The sequence below is a fragment of the Bos indicus x Bos taurus genome, chromosome 10, assembly GCF_003369695.1.
Source record: "Bos indicus x Bos taurus breed Angus x Brahman F1 hybrid chromosome 10, Bos_hybrid_MaternalHap_v2.0, whole genome shotgun sequence".
In the NCBI taxonomy this organism is placed as follows: domain Eukaryota; kingdom Metazoa; phylum Chordata; class Mammalia; order Artiodactyla; family Bovidae; genus Bos; species Bos indicus x Bos taurus.
This window is the reverse complement of record NC_040085.1, coordinates 61,837,681-61,855,193: the sequence shown is the minus strand read 5'-3', so window position 1 is coordinate 61,855,193 and position 17,513 is coordinate 61,837,681. Positions and strand designations below refer to the sequence as shown.

Sequence of the window (17,513 nt, the reverse complement as noted above, 5' to 3'; positions counted from 1 at the left end):
TGAAATAGCTCAGCTGGAATTCCATCACCTCCACTAAGGTCCATCTGACTTCAGACTCCAGGATGTCTGGCTATAGGTGAGTGATCACACCATCGTGATTATCTGGGTCATGAAGATCTTTTTTGTATAGTTCTTCTATGTATTCCTGCCACCCTTTCTTAATATCTTCACTTCTCTTAGGTCCATACCATTTCTGTCCTTTATTGTGCTCATCTTTGCATGAAATGTTCCCTTGGTATCTCTAATTTTCTTGAAAAGATCTCTAGTTGTTCCCATTCTATTGTTTTCCTCTATTTCTTTGCACTGATCACTGAGGAAGGCTTTCTAATCTCTCCTTGCTATTCTTTGGAACTCTGCATTCAAATGGGTATATCTTTCCTTTTCTCTTTTGCCTTTAGCTTCTCTTCTTTTCTCAGCTATTTGTAAGGCCTCCTTAGACAACCATTTAAAAATAAAGACAACAGGCAAAAAAGATCCAGTTCAGTTCAGTGGCTCAGTCGTGTCTGACTCTTTGCAACCCCATGAATCGCAGCATACCAGGCCTCCCTGTCCATCACCAACTCCCGGAGTTCACTCAGACTCACGTCCATCCAGTCAGTGATGCCATCCAGCCATCTCATCCTCTGTCGTCCCCTTCTCCTCCTGCCCCCAATCCCTCCCAGCATCAGAGTCTTTTCCAATGAGTCAACTCTTCGCATGAGGTGGCCAAAGTACTGGAGTTTCAGCTTTAGCATCATTCCCTCCAAAGAAATCCCAGGGCTGATCTCCTTCAGAATGGACTGGTTGGATCTCCTTGCAGTCCAAGGGACTCTCAAGAGTCTTCTCCAACACCACAGTTCAAAAGCATCAATTATTTGGCGCTCAGCTTTCTTCACAGTCCAACTCTCACATCCATACATGACCACTGGAAAAACCATAGCCTTGACTAGACGGACCTTTGTTGGCAAAGTAATATCTCTGCTTTTGAATATGCTATCTAGATTGGTCATAACTTTCTTTTTTTTTTTTTTTTAATTTTATTTTATTTTTAAACTTTACGTAATTGTATTAGTTTTGCCAAACATCAAAATGAATCCATCACAGGTATACATGTGCTCCCCCTCCTGAACCCTCCTCCCTCCTCCCTCCCCATACCATCCCTCCAGGTCGTCCCAGTGCACCAGCCCCAAGCATCCAGTATCATGCATTGAACCTGGACTGGCATCTCGTTTCATACATGATATTTTACATGTTTTAATGCCATTCTCCCAAATCTTCCCACCCTCTCCCTCTCCCACAGAGTCCATAAGACTGTTCCATACATCAGCGTCACTTTTGCTGTCTCATACACAGGGTTATTGTTATCATCTTTCTAAATTCCATATATATGTGTTAGTATACTGTATTGGTGTTTTTCCTTCTGGCTTACTTCACTCTGTATAATAGGCTCCAGTTTCATCCACCTCATTAGAACTGATTCAAATGTATTCTTTTTAATGGCTGAGTAATACTCCATTGTGTATATGTACCACAGCTTTCTTATCCATTCATCTGCTGATGGACATCTAGGTTGCTTCCATGTCCTGGCTATTATAAACAGTGCTGCGATGAACATTGGGGTACACGTGTCTCTTTCCCTTCTGGTTTCTTCAGTGTGTATGCCCAGCAGTGGGATTGCTGGATCATAAGGAGTTCTATTTCCAGTTTTTTAAGGAATCTCCACACTGTTCTCCATAGTGGCTGTACTAGTTTGCATTCCCACCAACAGTGTAAGAGGGTTCCCTTTCCTCCACACCCTCTCCAACATTTTTTATTTGTAGACTTTTGGATCGCAGCCATTCTGACTGGTGTGAAATGGTGGTCATAACTTTCTTTCCAAGGAGTAAGCGTCTTTTAATTTCATGGCTGCAGTTACCATCTGCCGTGATTTTGGAGCCCAAAAAAATAAAGTCTGACACTGTTTCCACTGTTTGCCCAACTATTTCCCAAAAGTGATGGGACCAGATGCCATGATCTTAGATTTCTGAATGTTGAGTTTTAAGCCAACTTTTTCACTTTCCTCTTTCACTTTCATCAAGAGACTTTTTAGTTCCTCTTCACTTTCTGCCTTAAGGGTGGTGTCATCTGCATATCTGAGGTTATTGATATTTCTCCCGGCAGTCTTGATGCCAGCTTGTGCTTCATCCAGCCCAGCATTTCTCATGATGTACTCTGCATATAAGTTAAATAAGCAGGGTGACAATATACAGCCTTGACGTACTCCTTTTCCTATTTGGAACCAGTCTGTTGTTCCATGTTCAGTTCTAACTGTTGCTTCCTGACCTGCATATAAATTTCCCAAGAGGCAGGTCAGGTGGTCTGGTATTCCCATCTCTTTCAGAATTTTCCACAGTTTATTGTGATCCTCACAGTCAAAGGCTTTGTCATAGTCAATAAAGCAGAAATAGATGTTTTTCTGGAACTCTCCTACTTTTTCCATGATCCAGTGGATGTTGGCAATTTGGTCTCTGGTTCCTCTGCCTTTTCTAAAACCAGCTTGGACATCAGGAAGTTCACGGTTCACGTATTACTGAAGCCTGGCTTGGAGAATTTTGAGCATTACTTTACTAGCGTGTGAGATGAGTGCAATTGTGCGGTAGTTTGAGCATTCTTTGGCATTGCCTTTCTTTGGGATTGGAATAAAAACTGACCTTTTCCAGTCCTGTGGCCACTGCTAAGTTTTCCAAATTTGCTGGCATAGTGAGTGCAGCACTTTCACAGCATCATCTTTCAGGATTTGAAATAGCTCGACTGGAATTCCATCACCTCCACTATTTCAATTCTTTTAAGGGACACTGAATCTCCGGATTGAAAAGACATGCTTTGTCCAAGGGAATATTTATACAAGAGTCAATGCAAAGCCACATTAAATAAATAAGTTTATGACAAAAGAACTGATATCAAGCTTTGAACCCACCATTAAGCTGTAGAATTAAGACTGAAACAATCATAAAAGGTACAGTCACAAAACAAACATTAAATATATAAGTATCTTATAAACAAATGCTATAATTTTAAAAAGTGGATAGGAAATGAAAAGAGAAAGTAGGAAAAATTTTAAATAGACTTCCTCTTATTGTACAACATGCGGCCAAATAGTTAATAAGTTTGCATTGGAAGAAATCACATAATGAAGGCAAATATATTTAAAGGCCAAATGAGGAAATTAATAATCAACTAAAACTTAAATACATTTTACTTATTTTCTTACTATTTATCACATGCAATTAACATTTTTGAGCAATTACTTTATGCTAGAACTTTAAGCATCTATTGTGAATATCTCATTTAATTCTCAAAACCTTATTATCATTCCCATTTTAAAAACAAGGAAAGTGAGGCACTGAGGTTAAGTAACTTATCTAAAGCCACAAAGCTCAAAGTAGTAACATATAGATGTGAATCTTAAGAAATGTGGCCCTATAGCCCAGGATCTTAACCTATACTCTAAACATAAAGCAGAAGTGTCTTATAACTTAAACACAAAGTTTTTAAACACAAAACACCTTTGTGTTTAAGTTATAAGACACTTCTGCTTTATGTTTAGAGTATAGGTATGTATGTGTACATACATACATAGAACATCTCCTCTACAACTCTGTAAAACCCCTCTAGCTTCTACTCTGTTTTCCTCTTCCCATCTATGCTTATTCAAAGGGGATACTGTCACCGTCCTTAGTCATCCACGACTTATTTACAGTCTAGTAGTACAATGGAAGTGCTTTTACTAAGGATATCAAATCCATTTTTTCAATCCTTATTCTCCCTGATCGCTCTAAAGCATGTCACTGGTGATTTTTACCACCACTGCTGAACTCTCTACCCTTCCTAAGCATCTGTGATTCCACTGTTTCCTGGTGTTTTCTCTCTCAGTATCCTCTGTGGTGGCTTTCCTTGACCTTTAAATATTGATGCTTCTCAAGGTTCATTCCTGAGCTTTCTTACCTCTCCACACATCCTCTCTGGGCTAACACACATCCCCTGTATGTACTGATGACAGTTGATTACTTTTCGAAACTACTCCCAATGCAAGCTATTTTCAACTCCATAGAAATATATATTCAACTGTGAAATGATTATAACCACTTAAAAGTTCCAAAGTATGCCTAAAACAACTCCCTAAAAATTTTCAAAACCCTCTGCTCTCTCTTCTTCTGCAATGTATTCATGAATAACCATTTTCACCATAATTTACCCAGTTACTCCAGAACAAAAACAAACATTCATTCTAGACTCTTCTTTAGCACCATATCTAATCAGTCAGCAAGTCCTCTAACTCCTCTATCTCTATCCCACACCTATGCTTGTATTCCTGCATTTATCTTCTCCCTTTCTCTGAGGTGGTCTTTATTAGATGTGAATATTCACCTATATCCAGGATCTGGAAATCTACTAAAAGGTCTGACCAAGACTCAATTTTTATGACATGAAAAGAGAGTAATTAAACTCACCTAGTCTTTTCCTGATACAGGGGATCTACAAGGGCACTGAGTCCCTGAAGATAAGAATAGAACCACTCCCTGAGAAAGCCAGAACAAGATTTAATTGAAAGCCAAAGGTTCCAAGAAAAAGGAAAAAAATGTAAAGTTTCAAAATGTTCATTCTATTTCAAAACATTATCTTTAACAATTCCCAACTTCCTTCTCAGCCTGCCTTCTCAGCTATCAAGGGGAGTCTGACTAATCTCTAGAGTTCAAAGCTGTCCCAAGCAATAAAATGACTATTCTTGCACCCATAAACCACCAACCACAGCCTTAGCCAAAAGAGAAAAACCTGAACCAATTAATTTTAAAAAGGAGTAATTTCAAACAGTTAGTAACTAACTTCAGCTGGAGGTTCTTCCCTGCTAGGAGATTTTCTTAAACCTCTAAGAACTCTTTAAAGATATATTAAGATATACACTTGCAAGAAAGTTCCTTGCAAGAGAATTATCTGACTTTGGATACAAAGTCAAACAGTTATCACACTTATTCTGAGGAGCCCTGAACACATCCTTTACTCTGAACCAGTGCTGGCACCACATGGAGACTAATAAGCATACTACATTGTAAAATGCCACAGATTTGTAAAACATTATCAACAGATACTTGGAAATATGGACAGACATAATGTCATCACAAATGCTATGACAAAAAAATTTAGATGTTAGGAGAAAGTCTATGAGGGAGAATAATTTAGACTAGGAATTCAAATTAGCCTTAAATGAGGAAATGATATTTAAATGGAAAACTGAAGGAGGAATTAAACAAAGGAAGAAGTTTGAGGGTAAGGGCTTAGGGGTTTTATGACAACCCAGACGGAAGAGAACATTTGGTATGCTTTAATGAGAGGATGAGGAAAATATCATGAGATAAGGCTACAGAGATAGACAGACATAGGCCTTTGAAGGAATCTAGATTATGTTTTAAGTGCAAAGAGAAAGATATCCAAAATGTTTTTAAAGCAGTGAACAATATAACCTGATTTACCCTTAGAGGTTACCTTGGAACTGTGTAGAAAAAATAGATTAGAAGGCTACAAGGGAATACAGAAACATCAATTAGGAGAATACTGACAGTAATCAAAAGAGAAGTCATGGTTTCAACCAGGGTGGTCTTTAAGAAAAAATGGAAGCCATTAAAGGTTTTAAAGCAGAAACATGTTAGGAGTATGTGTGCTTAAAAAAAAAAAGTTCTGGTTGCTCAGTTGACTCTTTCCAATCCCATGGACTGTAGCCCACCAAGTTTCTCATTCATGGGATTTTTCAGGCAAGAATACTGGAGTGGGTTGCCATTTCCTTCTCCAACCTGGGGATCAAACCCTGGTCTCTCACGCTGCAGGCAGACTTCACCGTCTGGCCCACCAAGGAAGCCCTAAGAATGGTTAAGTCCACTATCTAATATTGAACACCAGATACCATGTCATCTTATCTCACACAAGTAACACTTAAAAACTTGTCACCTTCTGCAATATGCCATAGTACACATGATATAATATTGAATATAATAAAATGAGAAATAGCAGCTTCATGGATTTTTTCAAGTTTTAGTCAGTCATAGCAATGATTTTATCATTCAAAGCATTTACTTTAAAAAAGTAATATCTCATACACACACAAAAAGATTCCCAGATGCTTTGAATGGTGCTACCTTCAATCATAAAAACATTCCATGTTATCCAGAAATCACCTGACCTTGCTTTCAGTATTTACATTCACAACAAAGCAAGGTACAACTTAGCCATGTGCCAAATGACTTTAAAGTTATATAAATCATCTTATTTATTATAAGCAATTCATTTTTGTCAAACCTCAGATGACTCGGATACCTGTTTGAACTAAATAGGTAATTTGATTAGTATGGATACATGAAATAACTTCTGAAGGCATTCCAGAACTTTTAAATGTGACTAAGTGTTACTGGGGTATAAGATTGGAATAGATTATAATTTATTGCTCTAGCAGAAGTCTTGCTTGGTGAACTTCTAATCACTGCTCTCAAATAGGCTCATAAGCAAAACTACGCTTACCTTCTTTAAAGCATCCTGTATCACACCAGACTTTTCCTTTAGCAAGTCTACAACACAAAGGGCCTCTTCTTCAGAAAACATCATAGTCTTCAAGGACAGAAGAAAATCTTTAAATTTTACTTCAGCATTTTCTTAAAAGAGGGAAAAAAAGAAATTAACATTTAGAAGATACATGATAAGACAGCAAAGGTAAAGCACCAAGAATTCTTGACCCAGAAAGTCAATAACCAAGAGAAAATAGACTTATATTTCAGGTCAAACAACAATAAATGCTCTAGTTAAGAGAGGGGGAAAAAGTGCTTATCATCTTTAATATTGAATAATTAACTAAAAATTTGCTCAAACTGCAGAATATGTTTTTTAATTGAAGTATATAGTTAATTTACAACGTTATGCTAATTTCTGCCATACAGCAAAGTGATTCAGTTATACATACAGATTCTTTTCTAGATTCTCTTCCATTATGGTTTATCATGGGACACTGAACATAGTTTCCTGAACAGTAGGACCTTGTTGTTTGCCACATATATTATGTATACGAGCTCCCCAAGTGCAGTGGTAAAGAATCCACCTGCCAATGCAGGAGACAAAAGGGACTCAGGTTTGATCCCTGAGTCAAGAAGATCCCCTGGAGGAGGAAATGGCAACCTGTTCCAGTATTCTTGCCTGGAAAATTCCACAGAGGAGCCTGGCAGGCTATGGGCTTGCAAAGAGTCAGATGTGACTGAGAGCACACGCACACACAGAGACATATATAATACATAGGGGTTTACATCCAAACTGCAGAGTATTAAAGTGCCAAGGGAAAAAAAAGTATTCAAATGTCTAGTATGCTAGTATCTATACTAAATATGTTCACAAATATTCTTATTTAACTGTAATACTCACAACATATGAGCCAAATTTTACAGACAAAAAAATGAGACAATTAACAAAAAGTCTTATTTTACAAAAATCAACTATATAAAAGCAATCCTGACATTTTAAAAATCCATGCACCAAATACCTCACTTCAGTTCCCCCAGAGCTCTTATATTAGACAACACCTGTGTTTCCATAAAAGCAACAGCCACCTGTTAGACCCAAAGGAGCCCAGAGCTTCTAATATTTCAGCTATATCATAAGTTTAAAAGGGCAGTTGTGGGCACATATGGGAACAAGGGGTATATGGGAACTCTGTACTTTCCACTCAATTTTGCTATTGCCGGGGTCCAGCCCTGGTGGATCCAGGGAATTCGAAGCGGGGACGGCGTCGGAGAGGATCAGGAAACAACTGCTTAATCATACTTTAATTAAGGATATAAAGACGAATAGAATAAGGATAGCTCAGTGAGGAAATTCAGTGGAGAAAAGAGGCTGAATAATTCAGCCAGAAGGTAAGAGAAAGAACGACATGGTGAGACCAAGTTTCGGTGAACAAGGCCCGCACTTTATTTTCCAAAGTAGTTTTTATACCTTAAGTTATCCATAGAGGATAATGGGGGAAGGGGTAGAGTCATGTAGCAAGCTAGGCTTTCTTCCTGCAGACTTATCATATGCAAAAGCTTAGGTGATTTGCATCATCTTCTGGCCCGGAGGCCTGTTAACATTCTAAGACCCTTTCTTCAGAAAACTTATTTTTCTCTAAAGGTGGTAAGTCGAGCGCCACCCTCCAAAAGCATTAGATAAAGTTGCATTCCTACAGAGCAAAGGTGTGGTGGGCTATAACAAGAAAAAGAATTAACTCAAGGGTCCCAGGTTACAAACATTAAAGCTACTACTTACACCAATTATATTAATCAATACACTGCCAGGGACACAGCAGGTAAGAGATATGGAAATTTAGCAGCAAACATTGGCCGACAAGTGAAAATCCCTTCACCAATACAATTTCTAATCAATCTTTTAACTGCTCAAAGGAATCTGTATTTAGACAGTTTAGAACATTTCATGCCTCTCACAGTTGGGAGGCTCTGAGCAATCACATGTGGCCAGAAAAACCTATTCAGGCAGGCTAGAGGATTTCCAAAGGAGTTTGTAGGTTAAACACTGTCACACCCAGGAATTATTAACTGGAGCTGTAAGCTAACTCTTTTTTTCAGAGAGAGGTAGTGGGGTACAGCCCCCCGTAAAGTCAGAGGTGTAGGTGAAAGCACAAAGCAGAAAGTAGGCAGACTCTGGTTTTGGGGGTAGATGGGGGACTCCTGAGGCTCGATCCCGCCTTTGCGTATGCCGAGCCTCCTTCCTCATGACCTTTGTCATGGGCGGACGGAGTTCCTCACGCTGGCTACCGGCAGTGATAGAATTCCAGTTGAGCTATTCCAGATCCTGAAAAGTGCTGCACTCAATATGCAATATGCACTCAATATGCAATATGCCGGCTCCTGGCATGCTATGAACTTAAACTGCTCTTAAAAAAAAGAAAACCCTATTTAAAAAATAATAATAGGGAGTTCCCTGGCTGTCCAGCTGTTAAGACTCAGCACTTTCTCTGCCATGGTTCTAGGTTCAGTCTCTGGTCAGGAAACTAAGATCCCACAAGCCACATGGGCCAAAATAATAGTTTTCTGTGAATTAACACAGAAAACTCTGAGACAATAAAAGAAGGGAAGAGATTATCAGACAGCAAAACAGCTACGAGACTTCAGAAAAGTCAAAGTCCAATGTTCAGCTCTATAAAACTGAGAGGACTGGATAAGAAAACTACCAATAAATCCTTTACCACAAAGACTCTATTAGCCTTCTGGAATTCATTGATTCTATGAGAAAATGCACTCATTCCGTAAGAACTCAAAAATATGTTTTTTCAATACAACAGGTTGTTGCACTCTGTATACATTACCTTTGTCAGTTTCAATCTTCAGTTTTTTAGCCCCTGTTTTCTGGATTACTTCTACTTGGTCAGGTTTAATCAGATCAATAACCTCTCTCTTATCCACCACAGGATTTGAATCAGCATTATCCATCAGAGGAATATAAGTTGTTGCATGAATAAGGGGTTCATCTACCAAAACTGCAAGTTAAATTACAAATCATAATCACACAAGGCTTTTTATAATGGAGTAATAAAATAACATGTAAGCACAACTAAGTTTCATGATAAATGCAGTTATTACCAGCTCAATTTGGCTTCAAATTCCTATATATCCTTTTTAACAAGTCAAAACACTCTTCAAATTAAGAAATAGCCATTCAATATTATTTTACAACATATCACTTAGGTTATCTAAAGTGTATCACACATCTCTTCTAACAATATCTGAAAATTTCTTCTTATACATTCTTATATGTTTTGGTTCGATCTCATGTTTCTTCTGATTTAACTAAGAATCCATTCACATTTAACTAGTGCTCAAGGAAAATTATTAATTTCTATGTATGTTGGTACTTTACTGACCTCTTATTCCAACTGATAATTCTTAACTGATTTTTTTACTTGCTAGATACAAAAATAGCCATTGTTCCTTGTAGATATCTTCTAATAGTTATACCTCTAACTTACATGGCACATCTTACTACACTAGTTAAAACTTCCAAAACAACATTAAAAGTGAAGGTAGGACGCTTTCTTAGTTTCTAGCTTTAATGTGAAGAACTGTAAGAGTTTAAGTAGCGTTCTGATATTTGTTGGTTAGAGACACAAAATTCCACACCCATATGGAAATCTCTCTATAGCCCTACTTTAAAAAAAAAAAAAAAAAAAAACTTGGAGGCACATACAGTTCTTTTATTTAAAATCTGTAATAAATACTTGATACTATCAAATACTGGGGTGATTTTTTCTATACCTGATTGCTTGATATACCATAATTTTAATGCAAATAACAGAATTTCACCTTTTCCCTTTCCAATTTTCTAGCACAGGTTGCTATCACAGCCCAATATTATAAAAATTACTATTTAATCTACATAAATTTCATAGCTAAGACATCTCGTGGACAACTGAGAATAAAAATTGCTCCATCACTTTTAACTGGATGCTTCTCATATAGACATGCACATTACATTTAATGATTAGGAATGCAGGGTAATGATAAATCTAGGTAGTGTTCTCAAGTATGATCTTTACATGATATTAAAAGTACATATATTTCAGGAAAACTTTTCTTCTATAGAGCTTTTATGCTATTTACATTATTTTCAAAACTCACTTAAGAATGAGAATATTTATAAATGCTTTGTCTTTTTTAAATTTCAGATTAAGGTTTTCACCACAAACTTATACCCTGCCCATCTGTCAAAGCACCCTAGACTTGTATTAGTACTAAAGTTGTTAATATACACATTAAGCTGAGAATTAAGGAGCATGTGAGGTCTCTAGGGTCCTTGTCCTAGTAGACTTCTCTAGAATTAGTAGCTATAAAATACGTATCTACATGTTTCACCATTTTCAGTCTTTTGCTTCTTTGATGAAACTTTCTTCTTTCCTGATCCACTTTCTTGTTTAGTCTCTTGATGCAGAGGTAATGATTCTTGCTTTTTTGAAGGTGCCGTAAGAGATTCCACCTTTTTATCCTGATCATCTTTATTAAAAATAAATGAAAAATCATAGTAGCAAAAAATGAACACATCAGAAAAAAATTTATTAATGAATACTTCCCAGAATGCTTTACCACCAAAATTTTAAACTCTGATATACAATTCCCTCACTTATCATTCTAGCTTTCTTGCTCTGCTACAACTGCTCTTTAACTTCATCAGGATTTCTAGTACTTGCTCCTTTTATATCCCATTTCTCAGCCACTCCTAACCCTACTCAGCTTATAGGCATTGTCAAATCTCTTATCTTAAAAAATAAAACCCTTCCCACCACTGTAATCCCTAGCCTCCCACACCCATTTCCTTCTTATATTGACAAAAGAACAGTCTGTACTTTCTTTTCTACCAATCATTTCTCAACTAATTGCAACCTGATTTTTATCTCTTCCATTATATTCACAAAAAAGTTTACTCAGGTCCCTAATGTCCCAAATGCCTGATTCTATCAATAATATCCCTTAATCCTTATTTAACTTCTATTCAGCATTTCAAACTATTGGTCTCTACCTCCTTAAATTTCTCTCCTCTCCATTAGGCTAAGTGAAATAAGCCAGTCACAAAAGGACAATCATTGTATGATTTCCCTTACAATGTAGTACCTAGAGCAGTCAAATTCATAGACACAGAATGTAGAATGTTGCTTGCCAAGAACTAGGGGGAGGAAAGAGTGGGAAATTAGTGCTTAAAGGGTACAGAATTTTAGTTGGGAAAGATGAAAAGTTCTTGAGATGGCTGGTGGTGATGACTGTTCAAGAATGTGAGTGTACTTAATGCCATAGACTATACACTTAAAAATGGTTAAAATGGTAAAATTTTTATATACTTATTTTACCACAATAAAATAAATAAAATTTAAAATTCAGCTTTCATGAGAATTCTTTTCTTACACTTGGAATATTCCTTTGCAGTCTTCTTTGTAAGCTGTTCCTACTGAATACCTTATATCTAGTATTTTTCAGGGCTGTGTTCTCATTTTAAATACCTCCCTTGAATAATCTTCTCTACAACCATGACATCAACTACTACCTGCATGCTAGTAGTTGAATCTTCTGAATCTGTATTCTAGCCTTACGCCTCTGTACCTAACTTTCCTACTGCATCCTGAATTGCTCCCTATGTGAACAGCCACCACAGGCACCAGAAACACAAACTGAGAGCATTCTCCTCTCCATGCACATCCACTCTCTCCCCAGTATTGCCTCTTAGTGCTATCCACATCTACCAATAAAAGGTTGGTTAACCTTTCCTATAAAGGTCTGAACAGACAGTAAAGGTTTTGTGGCCATTTAGACTTTATCACAACTATTCACCTGCTGTTGCCTTGTGAGAGCCAGCCACAAACAGATGTTAACAAGAGTGTTGTTGCATTTAAAAAAACTTGATTTACAACACAGAGGTTTCAATTTCATATCATTTCCACATTTAACACAATATTACTCTTCTTTTATTTGAAATATAAAAACCATTCTTGGCTCATGAGCTATAAAAAACCAGAAACAGGCCAGATCTGGCTCACAGGTTGCAGTTTGCCAACCCTGACCTAACTTAGAACTTGGAAATCATCTTTAATCCTGCTTTCTCCTTTTTATCTGCCATATCCTATCCAATAAGGTTACCCATGTCATTTTTGCTTTGCAGATCCCTCTAATCTCCTTTCTACTTTTTCTGTCACTACCACAGTTCAGTCCTTCAGCTTAACTTTGGAAAACAATACTCTCTTAACAAGTCTGCCTACATCAAACACTGCCCTATGAAACTTCTTTTCCCAAGTTCTGCCAAAAATACCTTTCTAAAATGTAGATCTGTCAATGGAAACTAACCTGTTTGAAAGTCCTCAACAATGGCCAAATTATACATCCCACCTATTTAGCTCTGTACACAAAAACCATCCTCATCTACCCACTCCATTACCTTTTCAATTTTGTTTCCTACCATTCCCTACCTCCCACTTCAGGGTTCAACAACACACTGCATTCTTGCACCTTTATTCCTTTATGCATGATCTTCTGCCAATGAGGAATAAAATCCCACTATCTCCTTAATGAACTGAGTCATTCTGCAAACCCAGTTCAGGCACTGCCTCCTCTGCAAAGCCTTTGGCCCACGGGTCCCGTATGTACCAGTTGTTTTGGCTTCTGTACTACCTCTATACTTCGTACTTTTCTTATGTAAGTCATATTTCATTATTGGCTCACATGTCCTCCTCTCCCCTTTACTCTTATTTCTCTAGTACCATGCTTGACATAGCTGGCAAGTAAATATTTAAAATCCAATATAACGATAACTTAATATTCCACAAGTTAAGATACGAAAACAACTTAATGGTAAACACAAATCCTTTCACACAGAGCAAACAATTCACAGTTTCACCTATCAGCACACCATTTCTCATGTCCTTTCCTTTGCATCTGTTAACCCTTCTCCTTAGAGCACCCTATTCACCAAGAAAAACTAGCTAATATTTATTCAACACTTCAGATTAATTTTAGGTATTTACATGCTCTAAGTGACCCACTTTAGTACACCGATACTGACTGAGACATATCTAGCCCATTATACTAAACTTTTTATATTATAATAATGAATTTCGGCTTGTATATACAGTTTGCATGTGACTACCTGGAAAATGCACTCTTTACCTCTGTAGTCTTAGCACCTATATAGTGACTAACACAAAACAGACGTATGATAAATGTTTGCAAAGTAAATCAATCAAGGATAAAAATGATAACTGATTTCTCTTTTCATCTTTAATTCTTATCACTTTGATTAGAAAGTATTGGTTGAAATAAATGTAAAAGCTTCTAACTACTGATATTTATAGGTCTTTAGTGGTTTTAGTAAAACACATTTTATATATTTCCACTTAAGGCCTTTTCCATATGTGTAATGTGAAATTTAGCTTTAAATGCTGTTTTATGATCAATACTAACTCTTTCTAGCAGCATTTAACGAAAACAAATAGTGAAAAGGATAATGATCTCGATTTCAAACTCAATATTTAGCATGTGTGCACACTTAAAGTATCTGAACTTCCAACTCTATTAAAGTTATTAAAACAAATAAAACCATGCAATAAAGTTTAATAGATTACAATACCGCTTCCATTTTTAGACTTCTTTTGCCCTGGTTTCTTCTTTGAAGCAGGTGCTTCCGAGGGGGGAGTCGGCTGTTTAGTAACTGGGACAGGTTCTACTTTTTTGCATGGAATCTTTGATACATCACTTTCTTTGGTGACCTGCTCTTCTAGTACAGGCTTGTGTTTCTTTTCCTTCTTCTTTCTTTCTCTAACACTAGTTGGACTTTCAACCACATTCAATGGAACAGGTACAACTTGCTCATCTTCTACAGCCAAGGCATCAGATAATTTAAAGTCCCGGGGTACACTCTCAGAATCGGATTCATGGAGGTTTCCATTTTGGATTTCTTTCTTTTTATTCTTTTTCTTTTCCGCCTTCTTTTTATCGGTTTTGGTAGGAATAAGCTTTTGTTCTCTTTTCTGTTTTGCAAGAACTTCATCATATAATGTTTCTTTCATGAAAAGCCAGAAGAAGAGAAAAATTACTGTAATAACCACTGAAGGAATAAGAACAATAAAATATGTTGACTCATAAAACTCCATGGTGCCTTTGTTAATGTGATCCTATAAAACCTAAATGTGGGGGAAAAAAGAAAAAACAAAAACCTGGGTCAGTCTTATAAAAATTAAACACACAAAACCTCTGTTTTTTCAAGAGGTCTTCAGATTTAACCCGATCTACAAATCTAAACAGGTTAGTTTTTTAAATCATATACTTGATTACTTTACAGTTCAAATATACTATATACTGTAAAAAAATTTTTTTGGTAACTAGGAATGTAAGATATCCTTCTATTTTTCAAGCACGTGAAAAGATTCTGACAGAAAAAAAGTTCATTTTTCCCAAAATATCTACTTTGATAGTATCAGTATTTAGTTTTTCTCTTATTGTACGATGTTTATGAATATACTATATATGGAAATAAAGAGGCATTAACTACTAACACTCTAGATAGTCATTGAAAGTACACACTCTTAACAGCAAAGAAAATAAAGGGAGTTCATTCAGCTGTGAGCACCTTTATTCCAGCTAACCATTGCCTCATGATATGGTGGGATCCATCAAGAATATGGAAATAAAATAAAAATAAAAATGTTAGTCATTTGGCACTAAAATAAATTACAAATAAGCTGCTTCTCTTGATTTTTTTCCAAGGTAATGCTGTTGCTAAGTCGCTTCAGTCATGTCTGACTCTGTGCGACCCCACAGACGGCAGCGCACCAGGCTCCCCCGTCTCTGGGATTCTCCAGGCAAGAACACTGGAGCAGGTTGCCCTTTCCTTCTCCAATGCATGAAAGTAAAAAGTGAAAGTGAAGTCGCTCAGTCGTGTCCGACCCTCAGCGACCCCATGGACTGCAGCCCTCCAGGCTCCTCCGTCCATGGGATTTTCCAGGCAAGAGTACTGGAGTGGGGTGCCATTGCCTTCTCCTCTTACTGCAAAAAAGTTATACTTCAAAAACAAAATTGGTAATCCCATCCTATTACAACAATTTAAGCAAAATTTAAAGGATATTAATGTAACCCTGGACTACTAAGAGAAAGATTTAACAAGATGAAGGGGAGAGTGAATCACAGGCTAACAAAATACTAAAAAGAAACATATAGAATTGTTCTTCTCTAATAATTAATGAACTATCCAAAAATTTTTATTAGACAGATTTTATTATGCCTGTCACTGGTCAACCAAAAATTATTTTTAAAAGATGTTTTACGTTTGGATTTTGTTTAATATTACCATCCACAGGCTACAAAGCCTGTTCAATTTGGCTGAGGGTTAGGTTAGGGGAGAAAAAGGACAAAACAATGAGTTAGAACTCTATGGATTTTTGCTCTGAGGAAAGAAAAGAGGCTAAGACACTGAGCAGTAGCCAAAATGCTGGGAAAATGTCAAATCAAAGTCAGAAGGTCTTTGATGAATAGTAAGCTCCAGTCCATGCAGCATAAGTCTTTCTTAGGAGACAAAATCTATGACGAAGCAGATAAAGAAGCAAACCTTCAGAGAAACTCTGAAACACAGAACTCTGAAACCTTCAGAGAAACTCTGAAACCACAGAAACTCTGAAACACAGATTCCTGATGATTTTTCTACTTCCCTTTTCTAGGTCTCATATAAGGCTGGAAGAATCATGATTTCAGTCTTTAGATTTTCAGGAGATTCCCTTCATACAATTCAATGCCCCTTCATTTGAGCTCTCTTTCTGCATCTAGGAGGAGTCCAACCAAAACACCAAGGCAAATTTAAAGTCAAGAAAATGTTTGCATTGCTTTAATCCAATATTCCTGATGCTTTATCCCAAGACATGTACAAAGAAAAGCATATGTAAAGATGTTCAGGGCAATATTACATATAAGAAAAGCTGAGACTAAATACATAACATCAGAATGGGTTGAATTAACAAGTATCAACTCAATAAAATATTGCTGTTAAAACTGTAAATACTGAGACTACTAAATTCAATTAAATGCTGAATAATCAAAACCATAATTTTACTTGCAGGATCAAAATATCTCATGTATAATAAATAGGTCATTAAGATTAATATGTAAATTAAAGAACTGTGCAATAATCATGGGTGCAGTCTCACTTGTCTTAATACTTTAAAATTTGTTAGTTTAAGAAGAACTCACAAAGTTTTCAACTCTTTGTTTAAAAATGGCAAAATGAATAAGAACTACAGTAGTGATTAATATACCACAGTTCAGTTCAGTACAGTCGCCCGGTTGTGTCTGACTCTTTGCTACCCCATGGACTGCAGCATGCCAGGCCTCCCTGTCCATCACCAACTCCCAGAGTTTACTCAAACTCATGTTCATTGAGTCAGTGATGCCATCCAACCATCTCATCCTCTGTTGTCCCCTTCTCCTCGCACCTTCAATCTTTCCCAACATCAGGGATTTTTCAAATTAGTCAATTCTTCGCATCAGGTGGCCAAATATTGCAGTTTCAGCTTCAACATCAGTCCTTCCAATGAACACTCAGGACTGATCTCCTTTAGGATGGACTGGTTGGATCTCCTTACAGTCCAAAGGACTCTTAAGAGCCTTCTCCAACACCACAGCTCAAAACCATCAAGTCTTTGGTGCTCAGCTTTCTTTACGGTCCAACTCTGACATCCCTATATGAGCACTGGAAAAACCATAGCCTTGACTAGACAGACCTTTGTTGGCAAAGTAATGTCTCTGATTTTTAATACGCTTTCTAGGTTGGTCATAACTTTCCTTCCAAGGAGTAAGCATCTTTTAATTTCATGGTGACTGCAATCACCATCTGCAGAAATTCTGGAGCCCAAAAAAACAAAGTCACTGACTGTTTCCACTGTTTCCCCATCTATTTGCCATGAAGTGATGGGACCGGATGCCATGACCTTAGATTTCTAAATGTTGAGCTTT

At 37.0% G+C, this 17,513-nt stretch overlaps 1 protein-coding gene across 13 annotated transcripts in view; it reads right to left on the bottom strand.

The window, feature by feature from the left end:
* The window catches only part of KTN1 (kinectin 1), a 112,913-nt gene that overhangs the window by 68,548 nt on the left and 26,852 nt on the right, over positions 1 to 17,513 (bottom strand). For all 13 annotated transcript variants that reach the window (XM_027554175.1, XM_027554178.1, XM_027554182.1 and 10 more), the window contains exons 2-5: positions 14,143 to 14,695; positions 10,890 to 11,027; positions 9,347 to 9,517; positions 6,526 to 6,656 (exon numbers count right to left, since the gene is read on the bottom strand). In XM_027554175.1, coding sequence (XP_027409976.1) covers positions 6,526 to 6,656; positions 9,347 to 9,517; positions 10,890 to 11,027; positions 14,143 to 14,665 — 963 coding nt within the window. In that variant the 5' untranslated portion in view covers positions 14,666 to 14,695. The remainder of the gene's footprint in view (positions 1 to 6,525; positions 6,657 to 9,346; positions 9,518 to 10,889; positions 11,028 to 14,142; positions 14,696 to 17,513) is intronic.